Raw genomic sequence first — 24950 nt, 5'->3', positions numbered from 1 at the left:
GGGAAAACCAACCCTTCCTGGGGAACTGATCACACACCTCTGTTGAACCCGGGTAGTTAGGATTTCTCTAGGACCTAAGACCAGAGATTCTTTCTCTAGGACATTTCTTTCTCAGCTCTCAGCAGTACAGGTTTTTGTCTAAAGATCTCAGCTAGCTGTAGCTCAAGCAGGCATGATTTATGCTGAATGGGCTCCAGGGGTGAGGTCAGCCTCATGGAAGGTGTCCATATATGACAGCCTCTGCCGCTGTGCCCATGAGCTTCCTTAGGCCCGTTCACTGGTGCTGTCTAAGAGTAAGGGCTTGGCTGAATTCCCGCACTGAAGGAGCAGTGGAGTTTTGTTTCTGAAGATGGGAGGAATTGTCCTTTTTGTCCAATGATACATGCAATACATGCTCTCTGTAACACATTTGGAAAACTCAAAAAAAGGAAGGGGGGTGGGGAGAAAATAATCATACTATAATTCCATCACTTACAGTTGTGAGTATTCTGAAGAACTACTTTTTTTTTCTTACTTTTTTTTGTCAGTCATGGGGCTTGAACTTCGGACCTGGGCATCTTTTGCTCAAAGCTTTACCACTTTGAGCGATAGCTTACTTCTGGTTTTCTGGTAGTCAATTGGAGATAAGAGTCTCCTGAGACTTACCTGCCTGGGCTGGCTTTGAGCTGTATGCTCAGATCTCAGCCTCCTGAGTAGCTAGGATTACAAGTGTCAGCTACCAGTACCCGGCTCTCACATTTTTCTTAATCCATGTATCCACATGTATTTTAGGAAGACAACATTTCAGCATGGTGGGTTGTGTTGATTTGAAAGTCCAACCCCACTTATTTGGTTCTCCAGGATCATAGATAAATTAAACACTTTAAATCTTTCTGCCTTCAAGGATAAAGTTTGCTGATTCTAGTCCTTGACTAGAATTTTTAACTTGTAGGTTTTATTTTAACTTAGAGGTTTTATAAGTTAACTTTTAATTTATAAGTTGTATTATTATTTATTTGGTTGTTTATTTATGCCAGTACTGGAGTTTGAACTCAAAGCCTCACGTTCTCACTTGCCTTTTTCACTCAAGACTGGCCCTATCACTTGAGCCATGGCTCCATTTCTGGCTTTTTGCTGGTTAACTGGGGAGTAGAGTCTCTCAAACTGTTTTGCCTGGGCTGGCTTCAGATTGTTATCCTCCCTATCTGTCATTCTAGCTTAGCATCTGAGTAGCTAGGATTACAGGTATGAGCCACTAGCACTAGCACTTATAGGTTTTATAACAGGAGTTAAGTGGTCATAAAAATGGCCCCAATAGTTTCATTTTAAAAATTGTAATAGTTATTTTATATACTTCAGATTATAACATAGTCTTTTCAAGTTAAAAATGTTTTTTGAAGACAATTAAAGAAGAATTAGCATGTGTTAATTTTTTCATTGCAGTGATAAATATCTGAAAAAAATTAAGGAAGGAAAATTCCTTCAGCTTGAGGTTTACAGAGGTCATAAGGTTCTAAGTCAGTTGGACCCATTGCTTTGGGCCTGTGGTGAGATAGAACATCATTGTGGTGGAAGCGTGTGGTGGAGGAAGTTGTTTGCCTCAGAGACAGAGTCAGGAAGGGAGCAGGGACAACATACATCTAAAGAACATGTTCCCAGCTGGGCAACGGTGGCTTATGTCTGTAATCCTAGTTACTCAGGTGGCTGAGATCTGAGGATCATCCAAGCTAGCCAGGGCAGAAAGGTCCCCATGAGACTCTTATCTCCAATTAAATCACTCAAAAACTGGAAGTGGCACTGTGGCTCAAGTGGTAGAGCACTATCCTTGAGCACAAAGACGCTCAGGGACAGGGCCCATAACTGGGGGAAAAAAGAACACATTCCCAAGCTGGGTGCTGATGGCACATGCGTATAACCCATCCCAGTGGACTGCAGTTTGAAACCATCTTGGGCAGGAAAATCTGTGAGACCCTTATCTTTAATTAACCAGAAAAAATCTGGAAGTGGAGGTATGGCCCAAGTGGTAGAGCACCAGCTTTCAGTGAAAAAGTTAAGGGACAGTGTGCAGGACCTGAGTTCAAGTCTCATGATGTCACAACAAAAGGAAGAACCCAACATGACCTAAGTGACCTACTTTCTCCAGCTAAGCACCACCTCCTGAAGTTCCCAACAGCTCTCAAAATAGCAGCTTGGAAGAGCCATTTCCTATCTAAACTATAAGCACATCTTTCAAGCATCAAGGCTGCCCCTCATAGAATATAATGTCTGTGGTTCCACTGATTTTTTTTTTCATGTACCTTTGCAAAGATTAGCACTTTTCTTAGCATTTTGTACTTTTACTTGCCAGGACAAATGAGATCCTCTTGGCTAATCACAGCTGGCAACTACTGTACTGGGAAGCTACTTGAAAATTTTGAAATTATCTTTTAGTGGACAAGCCAGCAGCTCTCTCTTATTTGGTCTGTTTTACAGAATAGATTATCCATAGATTTCTGGGTAGATACTTAGTTTGCAGCCAAAGCTTATGTCTCTTTCTTAGCAGGGAGTTCTTCATCTAGCTCTGTTTTATTGTGACATTGTCTTTTAGGACATTGTTAGTAGTTAAAATGAGTCTATCTTGTCTTGATAATATTATTGGCTTATTAAGAAGGGTCAAAGAGCCAGGTGCTGGTGGCTCATGCCTGTAATACTAGCTACTCAGAAGGCTGAAGTCTAAGGATCATGGTTGGAAGCCAGGAAATTCTGTGAGACTCTGAACTCCAAGTAATCACCAGGAAACTAGAAGTGGTGCTGTGGCTCAAAGTGGTAGCACACTAGCCTTGAGTACAAAGGCTCAGAGGCAGTGCCAGGTCCCAAATTCAAGCCCCACAACCACCACCAACAAAAAATGGTCGCCTCTAGCTACTCAGGAAATCAGGAGGCTGAGATCAGAAGATTGAGATTTGAATCTAGCCTTGGCAAAAAAAAAATTTTGGAGAGACTCTATCTCCAAAAATACCCAATAAAATGCCAGACTAGAGGTATGACTCAAAGTTGTAGAGTGCCAGCATTGGCACATAAAAAAGAATAATAGAAATACATTTTTGAAATGTTAATATTATTTCTTAATTTATTATGGAAGTATAAGACAAATGAAAGTAAATGCTGATTTTCATCTTAAAGTATGTTTTAAAATGATAGACTCTTATTCTCATTTGTGTGTGTGTGTGTGTGTGTGTGTGTGTGTGTGTGTGTGTGTGTGTGTGTGTGTGTATGTGTGTGTTTGTCAGTCATGAGTCTTGAACTCTGGGCTTGGGCACTGTCCCTCAGCTCTTCAGCTCAAGGCAGCACTCTACCACTTGAACCACAGGACCACTTCCATTTTCTGGTGATTATTTGGAGATAGGAGTCTCATGGACTTTCCTGCCCGGGCTGGCTTTGAACTGTGATCCTCAGATCTCAGCCTCCTGAGTAGCTAGAATTACAGGCGTGAGCTACCGGAGCCTGGCTTCTCATTTGTTAATGTTGACTGTTTTCTGTGATGGCCTATGTTAGCAGCTTTCTTTTAATCATTCTTCTCTAAGGACAAGGTTACTTAGATCCATTATGGACTGTGGAGTCAGTTAACCCAGAATGGAAAGGAATACTGTCACAAGTTGCAAAACAGATGATTTGTTGTTGTTGTTGTTTTTGACTGGTATTGGGACTTGAACTCAGCCTGGGCACTGCCACTAAGCTTTTACACTTGAGCCATGCCTCCATTTCCAGCATTTTGTTGGTTAATTAGAGATAAGAGCGTCATGAACCTTCCTGTTCAGGTTGTCTTTAAGACAGGATAAGGAGATTTCAGTTTTATGAATTGCTAGGATTACAAGTGTGAGCCACCAGCACCTGGCTTAATTTGATTCTTTTTCACTAGATAATCAAAATATTTAAAGTTCTTGCATTCTTTCTCTGTACAGTTTACAGAAATTCTAGAATTTTAATTTGGAATGTTGCAGCATCATTCACCTTTAAATAAAATTAGAGTGATTCTATGTATGGTTTTTTTATTTTCTCATTGTCTTTCCTCTTTCTGTCTTCTAAAAGAGAACCTTTTGTGTTAGTCACTGTGGTGACCAAACAGCTAAGATAAACAACTGAAAAGGAGAAAGACTTCTTTTCACCCAACGTTCTAGAGGCTTCAGATCATGGTCAGTTGTCTCAGTTGCTTTATTGGGCTTGTTGTAAGGCTGAATTGTGGCAGGAAGCATGTGTTGAACAAAGCTGTTTACTTTATGGTGGCAGTGAAACAGAGAGAAAGGAAGGGCTAGGGTTCCAATACCCTCTTCAGGGGCATTCCCTTTTGTTTTTGGTGCTGTCTTGGGGCTTGAACTCAGGGACTGAATGCTAGATGCTGTCCCAAAGTGATATGTGTGTGTTTTCCTCAAGGCTGGTGTACTACCTCTTGAGCCACAGCTCCACTTCTGGCTTTTCTTGATAATTCCCATGGACTTTCTTGCCTAGGTGGCTTTGAACCATGATCCTCAAATCTCACCCTCCTAAGTAGCTGGGATTATAGGCATTAGCCACTGAGGCCCATCTGTAACTTCCTTTTAGTAAGTCCAACCTCTTAAAGATTCCACCAGTAGTGCTAACATTGGTAGCCAATTCTTTATCATTTGAGCCTTTGAGCTAGACCTAGAAACAAAGTCCTCAGTGTTCAGTTTTGTACTTCCTTGCCAGAGAATAATATTCCAATGGACCTGAACCAAACAGGCCTGAGCAGTGCTGCAGGCAAAGTTCCTCACAGATGAAATGAGCCTTAACTCAGAAACTCACTTTAAAAATCCTTAGGCAAACTTGCCTCCACATGCAGGAGGGGTTAAAACAGGGAGATATGAGGGGTGGGCCACATAATGCCAACGATTGACTTAAACTATTTTCTAGGGAACCACTTGTGGCTGAGACCTAAAACTGTTCTTGAAATTGATTGCAAACAGACTGGACTTGCACGATTCACTGGACTTTGACTCATTAAGATCTATCTTCAGCAGTCTCTTATCTTCTATCTGAAAGTCTCCTCCTGGGGAAAGTGACAGCCAGAAGACGCCATTAACAGTCAAAGGGGGTTAAGTGCTTATGATTTTGAATTTTGTGGTACATAAATGAAAGTTGGAATTTTGCTGCTCAAGCAAGGAACAGCCACCCCAACACTGGCCCCACTAAAGGAATGCTTCTCACACACTGCCTTTTAAGGTGTTTGGTATCTTCCAGAGCATTGCAAGGCTCAAGGCTTTCTTCTTCCTCTTTGCTTCCATTTAGGAGTTTGTGTATGGGATCACCTGAAAAACACAACCTTGCTCTGTCTCCAGGAGAGCAGTAACTTCACAGTCCCTGCACTGGCCTGCATCAAGTTGGAGTGATCCTCTGGAAGCAGCTACAACACTAGCCTCTGATGCTCCTCACAACCCAGACTACTTAAGAGGCAGCTAAGGAGGGCAGAAAAGGCTGCAGGCCTTTGAGACTCAGAAACCCAGGTGTTACTTTAGTTCTTTTGCTTTCAGTGTAGACATTTGTCCTTCCATTCCATAGTCTGTTTCTCTTTTATTCACAATATTCCTTTTCTTCTTCCCCTACAACTCTAGTTCCTTCTCTTTTCCATCTTGCTTAGTCTTCTTGCTTTTTCATAGGCTGATTGCTCCCTCATCTCTCCCTTCAGGGGAAAGTAAAAAGACAATGAAACAATCGTAGATTGCTTCTGGGTGACCAGACAGTAGCAGGTGCAGACTACTTTCCTGTACCCATTTAGCCACTACCATATCTTATACATAATGGCAGAGACAGGAAAATATGGCAGTCTGGTGATCAGTTGGTGATTGATATGGCTACTTTATGGTATATTCAATTCATTTGGGCTGAATAAACGTGACTAGTGCAGTGTTTTTCAAGCCTGGCTCACTAGAGAATCCTAGCAGCTTTAAAAAACAAAGTTAAATAAAGCAGAACAAAAACAATGTCTGGGGACCCAACCCAGAGATTTGGATTTAATTGGACTGGGGTGGGGCACAGGCATTAAGATCTCTCTAAAAAGTTCCCCAGACATTTAAATGTGTAGTCAGGAGAAAGAAATTTATGTGGCTCTAAGTGCAAAGTTCTCAATGAAAGCTAATTGGGATTTTAGGCAATAGAAAGTCATTGCAGGTTTCTGACCAAGTGATAAAATATGAGGAAGATGGTAATGTACAGAGCAGATTGCAATGAAAACAAAAATGCCCACTAAATGCCATCTAAAACAAAGACCTGGTGAAAGTCTAAGGCAATAGTTCAAGTTAAAGATAATAGAGCTCCAGATCAAGTAGTGGCCTGGAGGGTGGAAAAAGGGGATGGATTTCCTGGAAAGCACAGGTCTAGACAGCTTCAGGATTGACTAGGGCAAGAAGGAACAGTCAGGGGCCTATGCCTCCGACCCAGAAGGCAATCATCTTCCCCTGACCCAACCTACTTATCTTGTCCCATTCTGTGTGTACCAAATACTGCAGAAGAAAGAATTTCTAATATCTTAAGACTTTAAGAGAAGAAAAAGGATATAGTACTCTTGCAGGGAACAGATTCAAGGACAACTCACCTAGGCAACAAAGATGGAACATATAAACTTTGAAATGGGCCAGGCACCAGGGGTTCACACCTGTAATTCTAAAGATCCTGCCTTGAAGTCAGCCCAGACAGAAAAGACTCTTATCTCCAATTAACCACCAAAAAGTCAGAAGTAGAGCTTTGGCTCAAATGGTAGAGTGCCAGTCTAGAGTGAAAAAGCTAAGTGAGAGCTTTAGGTCCTAAATTGAAGCCCCAGTGCTGGCACAAAACAAAACAAAACTTCAAAATGAAGCACAAACATTTAGACTCTACTTCTAGATCCTGATTATAGAAAGAAATCATTTGATCTAATGTATTCGTCTCTCATGCCCTCACGTGAAGTGTCAAAAATACCACCAGGCTTTCTAATCCACCTCAGCACACCAGGCTCAGTTCATAATAAGGAAAAAAATGTAGTATCAACTACAGCTTCCCACACCTTCCTAGACGTTGCTCAACAATGAAATGAGTAGGGTAGATGGCTAAACGGAACCATTTTCTCAGAGTGCAACCTGTGCTCCAAAGATTCCCCTAGGCTGAAATCTTGTGGGGCATAAGAGGAATCAGTGGGATGACCCACTGGAGACAACACCAAAAAGAACAGAGGTGACTGCATGAAGAGAAAAAACAGTGAATAACTAACAGTGAACCTGGATACCCCTTCAGTTTCAGTACTTCTTCATTTCTATTTACCCTCACGTCTCCCAGAACAACTAGACCTTTCATTTGTTTATGTGATGCATAATTAAATGAATCACTCTCGAGCACAACAAAATAAGTTAATTGTTCTTTTATTGTAGGGAAAAAATATCCTGAAACATTTGTTAAATAACATAATTCATTCTTTAGGGTTGTGAGTCTCATGACCATCTCAATGCAGTAAGCTGTCCCTCACCCTCATCATAAGCTCCATTAATATTGTCATTAATCAAAGGCAATCCAGTTCAAAGGCAGACAATAAACAAGTTCGTAGATAAATTAGAAGACAGGGGAGAGAAGAAAAAAATAGGTTAATAGTTGGTGAATTTAGAAAGAAGGGTGTATATGTATTCACTATACCATTCTTTTGACTTAATTTTTGAATTAATTGTTTTAGTATAATCATGCTCACTCTTTTGTAGATTTGCCTTAAATATATATTCATTGATTTCTTTTCAAACCAGAAATAAAAAAAGAGCTCTTCCCTAGGTACCTTCTTTCCTATTCTGTCTTAAAAAACTTCTAAAGCTTTCCAGAAAGCTTAAATTAAGGGGTGTTGGTACACTGATATGGTTTTGTAGTTCTTGGTCAGTCAAACTCATCGAAGATCTGTGATAGTCACTGCACGGTCCACAACGGTCACGTGATTACAGTTCTGCAATGGAGAAAAAGAAAGGTGAAACTGTGGAAAATTCTGAGGTTTTTTTTTTTTGGTTGTAGGTCCTGGGTGCTGTTCCTGAGCTCTTTTGCTCAAGGCTAGCACTCTACCACTTTAAGCCAAGACTCCACTTCTGGTTTTCTGGTGGTGAATTGGAGATAAGAGTCTCAAGGACTTTTCTACCCAGGCTGGCTTTGAACAGTGACCCTTAGATCTCAGCCTCCTGAGTAGCTAGGATTATAGGTGTGAACCACCAGCTCCTGGCCTGAAAATCCATTATATAAAATCCTTTATTTCAAAACTAGTAGTTCTAAGTTTGGAAGCCAGATCACCATCTAAATGACAATTATAGTAATATGTCTGGAAAGTATCACCCCCACCAACCCTCTGTTCACAGACTGAATCAACATCTGCCCATATATCTTTTATTTTTCAAATGCATCTATACTCTAGAGTCATTTGTAAAATACACATTTAAAAAGATGAATGAGGGTCATTCTGTAAAGGTCACCTACTATTTCTCACTTTTGGCACAGAAGGATCTTCATAACTAGAAACCAGTGTTGGTGTGCCAAGATATATTTTTTCTGATTGTATAGTCAGTATTTCAACACCCTGGTACTGAGACATATAGAATATCCTAAGATAGACCAATCTATTTTTAAACAGATCTATCAGAAAGTTCTTCCTGACAGTCAGCTGACAACAGTCATTTTTGGAGGTCTCAGTTTAGTGCTGGGGTTGGCATGAGGGACATCCAATACTTGGTTATACATCAGCTGTCCTACCACTTGAGGTCAACTCAGATTTGTCCTAGAGTTTCTCTTTGAAATACTCACTGTTACTTTTAAGTGACAGGGTTTGGATCTCTTTTCCATGTTGCTCACTTTTCTCTGAGCCCAAAGAAATAGCAACCAACTGCAGGCCAGTGTGGAGTAAAGCAGTATTATTGCTTGAGATCTCAAGGGCAAATTGAAATATACTGATCTTATCCTCAACTTGGAAAATCCCAACTTCCGAGGAAGGTCATAAAATCCCTATTATCTAAGCATAATTTCAGATCAAATGTACTCAATTTGCTTATCTTATGTGGCTTTTTTCCTCTGCAATGAAATCTCTTTCTGAAGAATAAACTTAGCAATGAACACTACAGTTAGCCAGGTGCCAGTGGCGCATATCGTAATCATAGCTACTCAGGAGGCTGAGAGCTGAGGATTGTAGTTCAAAGTCATCCAGGGCAGAAAAGTCTATGAGACTCTTATCTCCAATTAACTAGCAAAAATCCAGGAGTGGAGCTCAAGTGGTAGAGAACCAGCCTTGAGTGAAAAGCTAAGAGAGAATGCCCTGGCCTTGAGTTAAGCCCCAGTATTGGCAAAAGAACCAAACCAAACCAAGCAACTGAAAACACCCTTACATTTAACAAACCAGCTATTGCAGTAGATACTTTCTGTACTTGTATTTCTTTCTTTCTTTTGGTGTGGTACTGGGAATTGAACCAAAAGTCTTGTGTCTGCTATGTCCATGTTTTACCACTAAACTATACCCCCAGGCCCTACTTAATTTAAACCTCTCAACAACTCTGCAAAGTGTGTGTTATTATTATTATCCCCTCTTTACAGATGCAGACTCAAGAAGGGTAAGTAGCCTCAGAGACATGTGGTTACTTTATTTATTTATTTATTTAGTCTGTTGTGGAGCTTGAACTCGGCCTGGTGCTGTCCCTGCGCTCTTCAGCTCAAGGCGAGCGCTCTACCAGTTGAGCCACAGTGCCACTTCCTCATGTGGTTATTAAGTGGCAGAGATAAAAGTATAATCTATTCCTAGCTGGTAGACCACTTGCCTAGTATATGCAAAGCCTAGCATCCTAGAGATCCCTAGCATCACAAAAGTAAAAAGAAAATTTATTTCTATCCCTCTCTTCTTCCCATGTACAATCTTGTTATGGAGCTCCAGTAAGATAAGTGGTAGGGCTGATCTTCTATGTGGAGCAGAAAGAATGATGTGCCTCATTAGCAATGACTGTCCTTCTTGTTTGAAATATAGCCCCCATTCCTTCTAAGAGATACATACACAGAACAGTGGTGGATCCTTGCTGTGTGGATGAAATCCTTTCTGTCGACAAGAGGAAATCTCTTCTAGACCATGGTCAGTTAATTTAAAAAATCCTGTTCTGAAATAAAAAAACAGCAGGTTCAGAGTCAAGTAAACGTGATCTTCCATGTGTAGAACATACACATGTGTGTGTGTGCATGCATACACACATACATGATCCACACAATCCTGGCATGTACACACACACACACACACACACACACACACACACACACACACACACACACACACACACACACACACACACACAGCAAGACAGAGGTAATTTTGAGACAGCTTTACAGAGAAGAGATAGGTCTCTTAGTTTTGCTGGGAAATTAATAGTAAATAATTAGATTTGGAATGAAGCCAGGTATAGTGGATCATACCTGTAATCCCAGCTTCTCAGTAGGCAAAAGGAGGAGGTCCAAAGTCTGAGGCAAACTCAGACAAAGTCAGTGAGACTTTATCTCAAAAACAAAAAGGCTGGGGACTTAATTCAAGTAGTAGAACATTTGCCCAGCAAGTGTGAGGCCCTGGGTTCAATTCCTAGTATCTTTAGATTTGAAATAAAAAAGAAATAACACTCTAGGATAATGTATTTAATTTTGAAATTCTGTAATCCAACAACAAATTATTGAAATTCCTATCACTTCAAATTGGATAGCTCAAATTTCTTGAGGATTTTTCTCAGAAAAGCAAGTTGTTACTTGGCTATCTTTTAAAACACTAAATTAGGTTTATCAGAATATGGGGCTTAAAGGAAGCCTTTTAGAGTAGCCAATTAATATTACAAAAATATTTCAAAAACAAAAACAGAAACAAGGGCTCAACAGTAAAAGTAGCAGGGCACTGATGGCTCATGCCTCTAATCCTAGCTATTTAGGAGACTGAGATTTGAGGACTGCAGTTCAAAGCTAGCTCAGGCAGGAAAGTCTATGAGAATCTTATCTCTAATTAACTACCAAAAAGCTGGAGGTGGCTTAAGTGTGGCTTAAGTTGTGGCTTAAGTGGTAGAGCCTTGAATGAAAAAGTTAAGGGATACTGCTCAGACCCTGAGTTCAAGCCCTAGTACCTGCACCAAAAAAAGAATAAAGAAAAAAAAATAAAGGCCTTTTGCTCCAAGGCTTTTTTTCCTACTACTCTCTTATAATACCCTGGACCATGTCCCATATACTCACTCCTGGAATTTAGGGGAACAGACGATGGCTATGGACTCTGGCAACATCATCTGGTAGGAGCAGTGAGTGTGTAGGTCAACACTGGAGAGGAAGGCAGTCTGGGTGGGATGAGTCTGAAAAGAGAAAACAAGCCAGAGAACTCTTAGTAAGCACAATCAGCCATGCCGAGGCCCTGAAGAGAGGCAAAGCTGAAGGGTTCTCAACAACTGACCCAATCTCTTTTAAGTACAAAGCTATGTGCAACCATGATGGAGGAGTAAAGTTCATACTAAGTAAATCCTTTTCAGTACTGTGAACAAGTATTGGTTATGTGAAGACATTCAAGGTCTTTTAGTTCAAGGGTTTTTTTTACACAACATGACAATAGACTTCAAAGTAATGTATACTTGCAAATTTCTGAGAGGAACTTTTTAAGTATTCCTGCCACCAAAAATTAGAAAAATATAACATGATGCATGCTAATTAGCTTTATTTAGCATTCCAGAAATATATCTCTTTCAAAGCATCATGTTGTACATCATATGAGTATAAAAGAACTTGGAAAAATAGGTGGACAATGGACATTGGAAGAGTTCTCTCTAGCGAGAAATACCATTGGCGAGGGGAAGGCAATGAAAGCCACTGAGGAAATGAAATGAACCTGGATGTAGGCAGAATGGCAATTGAACAGGTGGGTTTTTTTTCTGGAAAGAAATAGTGAGATGACACAAGTATGGTGGGGACACCCCCCACTTCAGTTCTTGGATGTGTCAGAAATGCTGTTCTGTGCAGTACCGTAATTTTTGGATTCAACGGAAGCTGTGGGAGTGATTTGTGTCTAATAGAATGCAAGGCATCACTATAAGCCTGGGCAATTGCACATGCTGCCTCAGCGTACAGTTATAGACAATATAACAAATCACACAGCACCTTTCATTCAATTCACTCATCTGACCACAAGGAGAGAGGTCTGGTAGGTAAATAAGCCTGTGTGGAATAAGAGTAAAAAGAAACTTGGAAGTTTCCTGTTTCCAGTCTGAAGACAGTGGAGGTGTTAGGCAGCCTGAACACTCATTGTGTATGGTTGGGGGCGGTGACAGAAGGGAGAGGGAGGACAGGCAGAGAGAAATAGGGAAGAAAACACAGGAATAAAGTTTTTCTCTGGACTGTTTGTAACGGGAATTCGTATCGCACTGGTTGATTAGATGTAGTGTGTTTTGGAAATCTTGGGGGCGTGAGGGTGGAGAACTAGGCTGCAGAAGAGGTATTAAAGCAAAGGATGAATGAGAAGCCATTAAATAATAGGGTATGGAGGGGGCTTGAGAGAAGAGCTCAGAAATACCATGTGTGAAATACATTAATGTGCAGTATTGAAACTTGAAGACCACTACAAAGCCTGAGAAAAACTGGGTCCAAGGTAGAACTAGACCAGGTAGAAGTCATGTCTGTGCTATGCTCTAATTAAATGACTTCTAACTTTTTGAAAGTAAATTAAGATATAGATCCCAACTATCAAGGAAAGGTTTCCCTGGGGTTATGAGTAGTTCAGGGGACTAGCAAGGAATCCTTTGCAGTCCAAGGTGCCTGGAAATTGGTTAGGAGACCCATAATGTGCGTAACCCTGGGTGGAGTAGGCTCATGTGTGCATGTCCATGGGTACTGATGTCGCGCGCCATGGGCGACAGGCGCAGGTCAGGAGCTGCGTCTCACGCAGGAGCAAGATATGCAAGACACCCGAATATAGAGACAGTGTAGGCACACAGGTGAGATGAGCCTTGCAGGAGTCAAAAACATGGAGACCAAATACTGTCTCAGACATGGCGGGTGGGGGAAACCAGAGTCCCCGGTGAGATAAAAGATAATAACAGGAGAGACTAGTGTGGTGGAGGTCAGGAGAATGGGGATGACTGAGGCTAACTGAAGGGGAATGGAAATCTGGCAAGGCTTGGAGACTGGAGAGGGGACAGCTTGCTGCTTCCTGCTCTGGAAGGATTGAAGGGTTATTGGTGGTGGGGTCAGCATGATAGGGTCCATGGACAATCTAGATGTGTCTGCAGCAAGAATGAATACCATGAGAGTGGCCCTGTGAAAGCCTCCTTTTAAAAAATCTTTTCTAAGATTCAGGCTTTGATTGATGCAGTTTCATAATTTCTAAAAGATGATCAAGGTGTATTTATCTCTTGGCAATCTCTCTACATGATGAAGAGCCACCCATTCTAGAACAGATGGTACATGCCTCCTAATATTTCAATATGCTGGAAACCAGACTTAATACACCATAACCAGATGAATAAGTCTTCCTCCTGGCATAAAAGAAAAAGGTCTGCTGTTAAAGCAGCATCCAAAGAAGATATGGCAGATAGGGATTTCAGAGGCCAATTAATTCATGCAGAAGAGTCTCACTTGGAAGGAGAAGGGAGGCTGAAGGTAATCAGTTAAAGCAACGCCAAAGTGTACAATTGATCTCATTTGTTCCCAACTATTTATTTTGTGGGTTTTTAAAAAAAGCATATTTCTTTTTTTATTGTCAAGGTGATATACAGAGAGGTAACAATTACATAAGGTAATAAATAGATTTCTCATTTGTTCCCAATTATTTATTTTTTTTAAGCATATTTTTTCTCTTTTTTTTTTTCTTGGCTGTACTAGGGCTTGAACACAGTCTCAAACTTGTTAGGTTAGTTCTTTACCACTGAAGCACATCTTCAATCCTGTTTTTTTGTTTTGTTTTGTTTTGGTGTCTGTCCTAGGGCTTGAACTTAGAGCCCAGGCACTATCCTTGATTTTTTTTTCCTCAAGGCTAATGTGCTACTGCTTGAACCACTGATCCACTTCTGGCTTTTTTGGTGGCAAACTGGAGAGAAGTTTCCAATTCAAAACCACCCTAGGCTGGCTCCTGTTGGTTGTTTTTAATATAAGGTGTCACTTCCAGCCCTGGGACATGCTTGTACTATAATTAACCTACTTTAGATTTTTTTTTTGTCTTTCCTTTTTTGGCACTGGGGATCGAACCCAGGATGTTGCACTTGCTAGGCAAGCGCTTTGCCACTGAGCTACATCCCAGCCCTTAGATTTTCTTTAGTTGCTGGGAGCACAGGCACACATCTCTGTAGAGATTGAGTCTCTCAGACTTTTCTGCTGAGCTGGCCTTAGATGGTGATCCTCTAGATCTCAGCCTCTGAAGCATGTAGGATTATAGCAACCATCAGGGCTCTGCTTAATTTTTTTTTTTTTTTTTTTTTTTTTGCCAATCCTGGGGCTTGAACTCAGCACCTGCACACTGTCTCTGAGTTTCTTTTGCTCAAGGCTAGCACTATCACTTGAGCCATAGTACCACTTCCAGTTTTGTGTTTATTTGGTACTGAGGAGTCAAACCCAGGGCTTCATGCATGCTAGGCAAGCACTCTACCACTAAGCCACATTCCTAGCCCTTCAGTATAATTCTTCTGGCTTTTTTTTTCTTTTTGCTTATGTGGTGCTGGGGAATCGAACCCAGGGCCTCATGCATGCAAGGCAAGCGCTCTACCACTGAGCCATCTTCCCAGCCCCCAGTATAATTCTTGTACACAAAATTAACAACTACAGAATGGCTTATGTTATCTTAGAGGAGGTATAATTTTAGGTTACTAGACAGGAAAAAAGACCTGATATGATTAAAAAAAGTCATCAACCTGAACTAAGAGAAAAAAAAAGAAAAAAATTAGTGAAATTACTTATTGTTTTGAAACCAGCCATGAAAAATTAAAGTTTCCTGAGGAAGTTGTGAAAAGCATTGATTCCTATACCCCACCTGTACAATATCCATCATGAGCGTGAACACTTTTCAAGACATGCTCACCAGGATGTAAGAGGTCATCAAGGCATAAGGTTATTAAGAGAATACTGGCAGCAGATCCACCCAGGCACAGTGGGAGCAAGAAAAAATGCTGGAGACCACAGGAGCCAGCAGTTCCTATCTGGTTATAATAATAATCCTTCAGACTGCTAGGGAGCAAAGGTTTGTGTCAACTCAGTTCATCCCATGGTTTCTAATTGGGAGCAACCAAGGACTACCCAAACAAATCCATGCCTAAAATCTACAGTTGGATGGCTTGAAAGATAAGGGGCTAAATAAATAACTGAATCAAAAGCTCTTTCCTTGGCCTGGTCTCCCTCCAGCTACTATGTATGTCTTTTCGCCTTCTTTCCTTCACAGTCAACTGTCTTGAATGAAGTTAGGGTATGTTTACTCTGTTGGGGAGAGAGGCAGGCACTTTCAGGAAGAGAAAGCAACATGCAGAAGTGAAGGCTGAGGGTGGTCTAGGTGTGTAGACAGGAGCAGAGCGGTCAGGTGAGAGAGCAGTGAGTACTAAGGATGAAGGCAAGAGGGGGATGCCCTCCGACTCGAAAGCTGCCAGTGAGTGATCAATACGTGACACTTTTTTTTTTTTGGGTCTGGTCATGGGGCCTGGACTCTAGGCCTGGGCACTGTCCCTCAGCTCTTCAGCTCAAGGCTAGCACTCTACCACTTGAGCCACAGTACCACTTCCAGCTTTTTTCTTTTTTCTTATGTGGTGCTGAGGAATCGAACCCAGGGCCTCAAGCATGCAAGGCAAGCACTCTACCACTGAGCCACCTTCCCAGTCCCAATATGTGACACTTTTTGATCAGAGAAGCTGATTTACAGTTTGTAAGGTGTACAAAGAAGTACTGACCTTTTGCATTCTCCTCTTGAAATTTTAAGATATGAGTAAATCTACGGTCATCATCTTTTATTCGTTTGTTTTTAATCCCAAAGATGGAAGATATGGTGCAGAAATATCAAGGGGATGGGAAAAAAAAAAACCCTAAAATTCTATCAATTTAGCTCTAAGCTTGTTTCTTTCTAGACCCTCATGGATACTTAGGTATCTAATCATTTGTGCCTTACTTCTACTATGATCTAAACAGTAATTATCCCCAAATTTCTATTATCTTCTTCACTTCTGTGATATGATGTTCTGTGTCTTTATCTCCTTCCTTTAATCCTGACTGGAAGGAGTAGATGTTTTCTTCCCTGTAGGAAGATGAACTCTCCCCTTAGTACTTCTGTTTTGGCACTTTCTTTTTGTCATATTATCTTGTCACTCCTGCTCTTATCCTCCTCCTTCACTGACTCACAGGGCATAAAACATATCCAGACATATCCAGATAAGCCTCTAAAAGATTGAGCAAAAGAAGCAAGATACAAAAACTTCCATCTTCTCCCCATTCCACCAGAGCCAGGCTCCTTAAGATGGTAGTCTTCATTTCAGTATTGCCACAACCCCACAGCTCTTCAAACCCTAAAGTCTATGCACATCATGGCCTAAAACCCACTAAAGTGAGATCGTCAATGACTTCGGCAAATCCATTTGGCTGGTTGAAGTTTTCATCATGGGGAGCACATAACACATGGCACAGTTAGTATCCTGAAACTGTCCTACACCCTCCTCCTGTCTCCTAACATGGGCCTCACTTCCTCACATACCTTTCACTTTTCACAATAGCTACATTCACCACTTTCCTTGGTAGCCTGTCTTCCCAGTTTCCAGTGAATCTTTTGTCTTACTCCCAACTCTGCTACTTCCAAGGCTACCAAGGCCAGTTCAATGCAGAAGACTCTCAGAATTCTTTCTTGCTTTGACCTTGATCCTGAGGACTTGCTTCCAACTGACTTAAAACTCACCCCAATAATCTGATATCTCATAAATACCTCAAATTCAACATGCTCAGAACTGAACCCCAATTCCAAAGTTAGTCATCCTTGTATCCTCCAGTTATATACTTAAGAGCTGATCACTGCCACCCCCTTAAGCCAGGCCCCAAAGATCTGAGTCATCATCAACTCTCTTACTCATCATCCTGTGTTACTCATTCCTGAATCCTCTGAAATCCCACATTCATCATCTTCTTGCCAAACACACTACCATTATCCTGGCTTTCATCATTAGTAGATTTTATCACCACCCTAACCTTAAATGAGCTTCCTGTTTCAACCTACCTTTAGATTTTAAAGTTAACACACTAAATTTTCTAAAGTATGGCTTTGATATTATCATTGTTCTGCTAAAAAAGTGGTTTTTTGGGTAGTCATGGGGCTTAAACTCAGAGCCTGGACACTGTCCTTGAGCTCTTTTGCTCAGGGCTAGCACTCTACCATTTTGAGCCACAGCTCCACTTCCATTTTTTGAGTGGTTAATTGGAGTTAAGTCTCATGGGGACTTTTCTGCCTGGGCTGGCTTTGAACCCTGATCCTCAGATCTCAGCCTCCTAAGTAGCTAGGATTATAGGTGTGAGCCAACAGCACCTGCCTCAAAAATTTTTAGTAAGAGTTCTCCACTTACTAAAATGCAGAATTGTTCTCCAAGTCCAGGCAGGGCCTCTGGAAAAAGACTCCAGTGTGTCATGCTAAAACTTACCTACATTGTTTCTGATGCAAACCATAAGTCCAAGAAAATCAAACTATTCAGTGCATTCCCTTCACATAGAACTCTACCCTCAATCTGTCAAAATTCTCATGGCAGGTATCCCTCCTTCCTCTGAATACTGCAGTCCCCTCTTCAACACTCGATTTCGTGTAAAGAGTTGTTTATTGTCTATTCACTTAGAATCAAATCAGATCACACATATATTTATATCCCCTGGCAGATAGTATATAAGTGTCTATATCCTATCTATTATAGTGGGGAGCTACAGTAAATGTTTATTGAACTGAAGAAAAGATGAATTCTATGTCAGTTCTGACATACAACTATATGTAATCTTTTCATATCCAGAAACAAGCTAATGTATTGTCTGCATTTCACAGATGTCAATACAGTATGAAGAACAGGTTGATCAGTGAGAATCAAGTGTTGAGAACAACAGAAAAAAAATTTAAGAATTCTATTTTACTTGACTAGTACAAGAAATATGCATAAGACATGCAAACACTTGAAAACCGTGTACACTGATGGGGATTCTGGTTTGACATGAAGGTATCTACTGCTTAATAAAAGGCCAGCTGCAACCATCTGAATGAATTCTATGGCTCATTTGCTATATATTTCTTTTAGAACATGACTTGTGTATAGTAGGTATAGTCTCTTGGGCCAATGCCTAAATATATTCTAGGTTAGCACTCTATCACACTATTCACATGCACAGGGAAACTGGAATTCTAAAGAAATCAGTTTATTTTTATTTGAAAAAAAAAACAATAAGCAAAAAGTTAATAATGAAAAAGCCCTAGGTAGTTCCCAGAAATCAGTAATAGAATATCAACAGTCAATATGCTGAGAACTTCATCTGAAGGAAGGAAAATAAATAATCTGGAGATGTTTTACTTTGTTCAAAGAAAGAAGCAAACAGTGTGTTGAAAGCACAATGAGAGGAGATGAATCCTGAGAGCTCAGATTTGCTTACATGAATCCAGCCCAGTGTGATGAGATTCTGCTGATCTTGTATGAGGAAAAGTTCTTCTTCATTTTCTGTGTTGCAATAATCAGACCCAGCACTTTGCTTGGGGATGAGAACGTGTGTGATGGTAAATTCATTCCTCATCTGCCAAAGGAGAAAACAAATCGTCACAATTCCCTGGCACTCTTAACCGTGGAAAGTTAAATATCTATGTGAAGGTCATTCCTATCCAGCATGACTTTCCTTTGTTCTCTCTGAATCCCCCACCTCAGTAGTTCACAAACTTAACTGCTCATGTCCATTGCCATGACTGATCCTGAGACCGACCCCAGAATCCCAGAACTCCATCTGATACACAGCCTGGGTAATCATCACAGCCCTAGGGGCTACATCCAAACAGGTCTACTTGTGGTTCTTGAGGAGGTCCAGGTAAAGTACTATTTTTCTTCTTTGTTCATGTCTAAAGCAGTTTCCTTTTCACTGTTTAGTCCTTCTAATCCTTTAAGGCTCAGGTTAAGTCTATTCCATTTCATTCTTTGATGCAGCTGTTTAGGAATGAGTTTCAGTGCCTTCATCCAATGACCTTTACTGCCTCAAAATTTTTAGTGCTCATATTATACATTCTACTCAGTGTATCTTTCATTTCTCCAAGTAACTGAATATACTATGTGCCTAACATTTCAGATTCTCAGATTCTGCTACAAAATAGGTGCTCAGAACACAATATAATAATAATGATTGGGTCTTCCTAAGTTAGAATTAGGTGTTTCTAACTACAGCATTAAAGTCATTAGTTCAAGGAACACTGAAAAGCAACCAAATACAGAGTCACCAAATTCAAAGTGACTACATTATGCAGCCCATGGTTCCTTCTATAGAGTGCCTGGTGCACAGTAACTGTCCCTGGATACATCTTCTCTGACACTCACAGGAGGTCAAGGGGGAAGAAACAGTTCAAGTTCAGGATTTTTTTTTTTTTTTTACCAGTTTTCCACAGAGAATTCCACACGTTTCTACTCCCCGGGCAGTGTTAGCACTGGCTAATTGGAGAAATTGTGGACACAGTCTTCCAGGTACCACCACATGGCGCAATCCATTGATTGTAGGAACTGTAATGGAGAAGGGGAAAAGTCTGAGACCCTGGAGCTGAATCTTCCCAAGCAGTCCTCACAGCTGGCAGCCCAAGAGAGCAATGCTAAGTCATTAGGATACACAACCTTCAGGTGGTGAGTGGGCATCCATCTTAATGGTACTCAAAAATGGGCTTTAAAGTCTCTTTTCCAACTTCTTATCACAGCTGGATGGGAGCTGAACAGATTAACTGTCAGCTTGCCTGGGTTAAGGAATACCTAAAGAACTGAGTATGTCTATGAGGGTGTTTCTGAAAGGAAACTTGATTGGTGTGTGCATCCAGACTGAGTAGGGAATAACTTTCCTTCATATGGATGGGTACTATACAATCAGCTGGGGGCCTAGATAGAAAAGGCAAAAGGAAAGGAAATAATCAGAATTATAGGTTTCTTGGCCTTTGGGCTCTAGGACTTGACCACTGGCACTACAGGTTCTCAGGTATGTATCTTGAGACAGACACACAATTCACTTTCCTGATTCTAAGGCTTTTAGAAGAGGATTCAGCCATGCTAACAGTATTTCAGAACTATCACCTTGCAGAAAGCCTGTTATAGAATGTCTCAACTTTTATATTTATACAAGCCAGTTCCTCTAAAAGCTATCAGAAAATAGTGGCCTCTACCTGGACTTCAAAGGATGTTGTAGAGAGGCTGCAGGCTCAGGTCACAGGGGCAGAACTATCAAAGAAAGTCTTCATTCAAGCAATGCTTTTTGCACTTGTGGGAAAGGAGTGCCCTCTTGAGACCCTAGAACTATAGAGTCATCAGCATATTGCTTTAGCCAAGGAAAGCTATGGGCAGGAGACTACCCTAAGAGCTGCTGGGTGGACTGGGCCCACCAGGGATGGGCTGCCTGAGACATGGAGGTCAAACACCTGACCACTGTGCTCAGGATATAGGCCTGGGTGTCAAAGGAGATTATTCAACTTCAGACCTAAGGTCATTTTCTTTACTGGGTTTTAGACTTACTTAGGATCAGCCATTCCTTTCTTTTTGCCTATTTTTTTCCTTTTTGGAGTGGGGCTGATTATCCTGAATCTTTCTAACCACTGTATTTTGGAAGTATATAATGTGTTAATTTTATAGGCTTACAGTGGGACACAGGTAAATTGTGCCTTGAGTTGCACTTGTATTTGATTTAGATGCAACTTTTAAATTACAGTTGAATTGAGTTGATGCTCTTAATACTTCAAGAAAAAAAAAAAAACCAGGCTTTAATCATTCACACAAAGTCAGGCACCAGTTGTTTATGCCTGTAATCCTAGCTAATCAAAAGGCTAAGATCTAAGGATCACAGTTCAAAGCCAGCTTAGGCAGAAAAGTTTGTGAGACTCTTATGTCCAATTAACTAGCAAAAAAATTAGAAGTGCCAGTTGCGGGTGGCTCATGTCTGTAATCTTAGCTACTCAGGAGGCTGAAATCTGAGGATCATGGTTCAAGGCCAGCTTTCGCAGGAAAGTTTGAGAGACTCATCTCCAATTAATCAAAAGAAAACTGGAAGTGAGACTGTGGGTACAAGTGGTAGAGCACTAGCCTTGAGTGGAAAAGCTTAGGGACAGTGCCCAAGCTCTGAGTTTGGGCCCTACAACCTACAAAACACACACACACACACACACACACACACACACACACACACACACACACAGCTCTGAGTTTGGGCCCTACAACCTACAAAACACACACACACACACACACACACACACACACACACAGCTCTGAGTTTGGGCCCTACAACACACACACACACACACACACGGGCCCTACAATACACACACACACACACACACACACACACACACACACACACAGATATAGCTCAAGTGGTAGAGTGTGAGCTTTGTTCAAAAAAGCCAAGCTCCATCATTACTAGCACATAGACAGACAAAATCATTGAACAAGGGTAAACTACTACTTTTAAAAAGTCCTTGCGATATTTGAGAATTCTATGGTAGAATTAACAAAAAGTTGAACAAATAAATTCCCCATTCGAATGAACTTTTTTTTTTTTTAACATATCTCCTTTATCTTATTTATGAGTATCAAGGAGTATGACTCTCAGGATGTATTCTTGATAATGGAAAATAAGTTACTTCTGGATTTACTTAGGCTTTTAGAAGAAAGTTTAAATGACAAAAGAACCCAAGTAACAACAACAACATCTGGTCTTTCAAGAAGACACTGACAAAGCAGTTCATAAAATCTGCTTCAGGATGCCAAGAATGGACCCAGTACCTGAACACAATGGAAAAGTCCTCTGAGAGTCAGCAAGCTAAGGGTAGGAAGCATCTTTACACATTTGACAGTAAAGCCGGAACTGCCACAGAAGTAACAAAGTCAGACCAGGAGACACAGTCACATGGCAGTCTGATGATGGTATCTAAGGATGATAAAGTTTGGCACAGTCATTTCCTTTAATTCAATAATCATGTACTAAGTACATGTAAGTGGACACTGTGCTCATTCCACAGGGACCACAAAAATGAGTATGACTCCAGCCCTAAAATGTAAGACATTAAAAAATCTAGATATTGACAAATGACTGTGTATTATCAAATAAATGACCTAAATTGTATTAGTGATAAAGAGAGCTTTGGGAGTTTTACAGATAATAGAATCAATCTGAGTGAGGGGGAAGTAGAAAAACTTCAAGAAAAATAGGGAAGGCAGACAGAGAAGGGCAATGTAAACAAGAGTCTAGGGAATGTCCTAGAACATGTGCATCCAGCCTCCTCAGAACAGACTTATGGTAGGAACAGTAGGTAGAGAGAAGTCTTTTGAGTAAAGGGGGCAAGGAAGGTTTTAAAGGCCAAGCACAAAGCCTAGCCCTCCTTCCTTTCTTATACTGTACTTGTACAAGGAGTTTCTATAAAGCTTATTTCTCTAAATGATTGCTTGACATTGATTCCAACTCTAAAATTCACACTAGCATCTAGGTATACTTATCTTTACCCCATTCTTTTCCTTTTTTTTTTTTTTGTTGTGGGGCTTGAACTCAGGGCTTGGGTGCTGTCCCTGAACTTTTGCACTCAAGGCTACCACTTTGAGCCACAGCTCCACTTCCAGTTTTCTGGTAGTTAATTGGAGATAAGTCTTATGGACTTTCCTGCCTGAGCTGGCTTTGAATTGTGATCCTAAGTTCTCAGCCTCCTGACCAGCTAAGATTACAGGCATAAGCCACCAGTGCCCAGCTCCATTGTTATTTTCTTGACACAAATTGTTGATGCAAGGAGAAGAGACTGTCAGTAGTTCTTCTGGGTGAACTGTATTATCACCCTGTATACACAATGTTTATGTTTACCAAACTTTAAAGATTGGGAATGCTTTGGGGCAGAGTAGCCTGCTTTATTTTTATTTTTAAAGTTGGTCATTGAAGTTCACAGTGGTTCTATACATTTCAAAACTCCTTTTACAAAAAGCCAACTGCAGTCTCTAATTCACAGAACATTTCAAATATTATAGAATGCTTAAAGATTGAGAGTCTGACTTTTAAGCACAATGTTGACTCTTCAGAAAATTAACCAGGGTTGAGATAAATTGTGTAAGTAAATACCACTTTTACAGGATAGCCAATGTGACAAGACACAGTATGACAGTATTTATCAAATAGGGCTCTGTGACCAAAACCTAGTAAGTGGGATTATGGAGATACTCTTAATCTGAATCCCCAGAATGATGCCCTGAATGGCCGCAAAAGAGGTGGAAGGGGACAGCAATGGACTCACTACTTTCCGAGTAGCTCAGTGCTCCAGGTTTCAAGGACCTGTCCACCACTGGTGGCTGCAATGGCCTTCCAGTTGTGTTACAGCCTGAAGGTTGTGTAGATGAGACAGGTGAGGGTGGGCACACATCCAAGGAGGGCTTTTCCAAGTCTGGTACCAGCGGGCCACCAAGGCCAGGGTCCACCTTCCCAAATTCTTGTACAATTTTTAGTCTCTCTTTTTCTAGCTCCTGGTTCCGGATCATTTCTTCGAAGGCATGAAACTGTTCCTGTTCCAATTGTTGCTGTTTCTGTTGTGCTACCCTTTGTCTTTCCTTTTCCAGCTCTTGCTGCATGGCTATTTTCCGGGCAAATTCCTCTGCTTCCTTTTTCTACAAAGACAAAACAATTTACACCTCAGAAGAACAAGGATCTTCAGCAAGGAGAATTCCCAAATGTACTTCTGCTGCGGTCTAATTTCCCAATAAATAATTTGTGCTTCCTTTGATACATCAGTACCCATGGACTATAGTCACTACACTTTTCTACTGAGCCACAGAGTACCCAAGGATAAAGTCCCAGTCCGCTCAGTGCCTCAGTATCCTAAAGCATTTTTGTTGTTGTTGTTGGTCCTGGGGCCTGGGCGCTGTCCCTCAGCTTTTCAGCTCAAGACTAGTGCTCTACCACTTGAGCCACAGTGCCATTTCTGGCTTTTTCTGCTTATGTGGTGCTGAGGAATCGAACCCAGGGCTTCATGCATTTTACAAAGCAAACACTCTACCACTGAGCCACCTTCCCAGCCCAGCATGTTTTTCTTTATTGAAATCTTGATGCATCTTATTTTTCTGTACCCTGTGACCTCTATCATACACAGTTCTATTCTTAAACTGTACAAATGTATATATCCCAGGTAAAATAAAATAGAAATAGAACCAAATCCAAATTTATACCTGCCATGTCCAGGAACTCTTATAGATTTTAACCCAGAATGAATCCTTGAAAATTTTTCTATGATCAGTTCAACACAGTGACATTTAAACTAACAAGAAACATCAAGTGAAAAACTCTAATAAAAGAAATTTTCACTCACTCAGCTCCTTAGAAATGTATGCCTTATAGCTATTCATCCTCTGCTGATTTTCAACACCAGACTGCAAAACAGAACCCAGCAGACAGCTACAAAATGACAAGTAAAGCTTGCAGTGTAAACTGATGTCTGACAAGGGACCACTGCGATGTCCTGGGCATTTCTTCACATGCTTTAACTAAATACCCTTAACAAGACTCAATTGAAGATAGGTGGAAAAATCAACTACTACAAACAACTTTAGATATAATCAAATGTAACCCAAGCCTCTAAAATCTATAGTCCCCAAAAAAATATTTTGGCGAGCATTTTCATTTCAGGTTTTTGCTCTAGATATAGCATACAGGCAATAAATTTCCTTTCTCTCAAGTCACCTTCTTGGACAATTAAACCAAATATATATTAGAATCCTCAGACTAACCACTGTTCTAGATGTTAACTGTCATATTAAAAACAC

General features: G+C 40.8%; 1 protein-coding gene across 5 annotated transcripts in view; it reads right to left on the bottom strand.

Annotated features, from left to right (window-relative positions):
* Positions 1-7348: 7348 nt before the first annotated feature.
* The window catches only part of Stambp (STAM binding protein), a 37912-nt gene continuing 20310 nt past the window's right edge, over positions 7349-24950 (bottom strand). For all 5 annotated transcript variants that reach the window (XM_069989001.1, XM_069989006.1, XM_069989003.1 and 2 more), the window contains 6 exons: positions 23432-23798; positions 19564-19688; positions 18586-18723; positions 11203-11315; positions 10001-10100; positions 7349-7927 (listed from right to left, as the gene is read on the bottom strand). In XM_069989001.1, coding sequence (XP_069845102.1) covers positions 7871-7927; positions 10001-10100; positions 11203-11315; positions 18586-18723; positions 19564-19688; positions 23432-23798 — 900 coding nt within the window. In that variant the 3' untranslated portion in view covers positions 7349-7870. The remainder of the gene's footprint in view (positions 7928-10000; positions 10101-11202; positions 11316-18585; positions 18724-19563; positions 19689-23431; positions 23799-24950) is intronic.

The sequence above is a fragment of the Dipodomys merriami genome, unplaced genomic scaffold (genome assembly GCF_024711535.1).
Source record: "Dipodomys merriami isolate MVZ:Mamm:240054 unplaced genomic scaffold, mDipMer1.0.p SCAF_37, whole genome shotgun sequence".
NCBI lineage: Eukaryota > Metazoa > Chordata > Mammalia > Rodentia > Heteromyidae > Dipodomys > Dipodomys merriami.
This window is presented reverse-complemented; position numbering and strand designations above follow the sequence as displayed.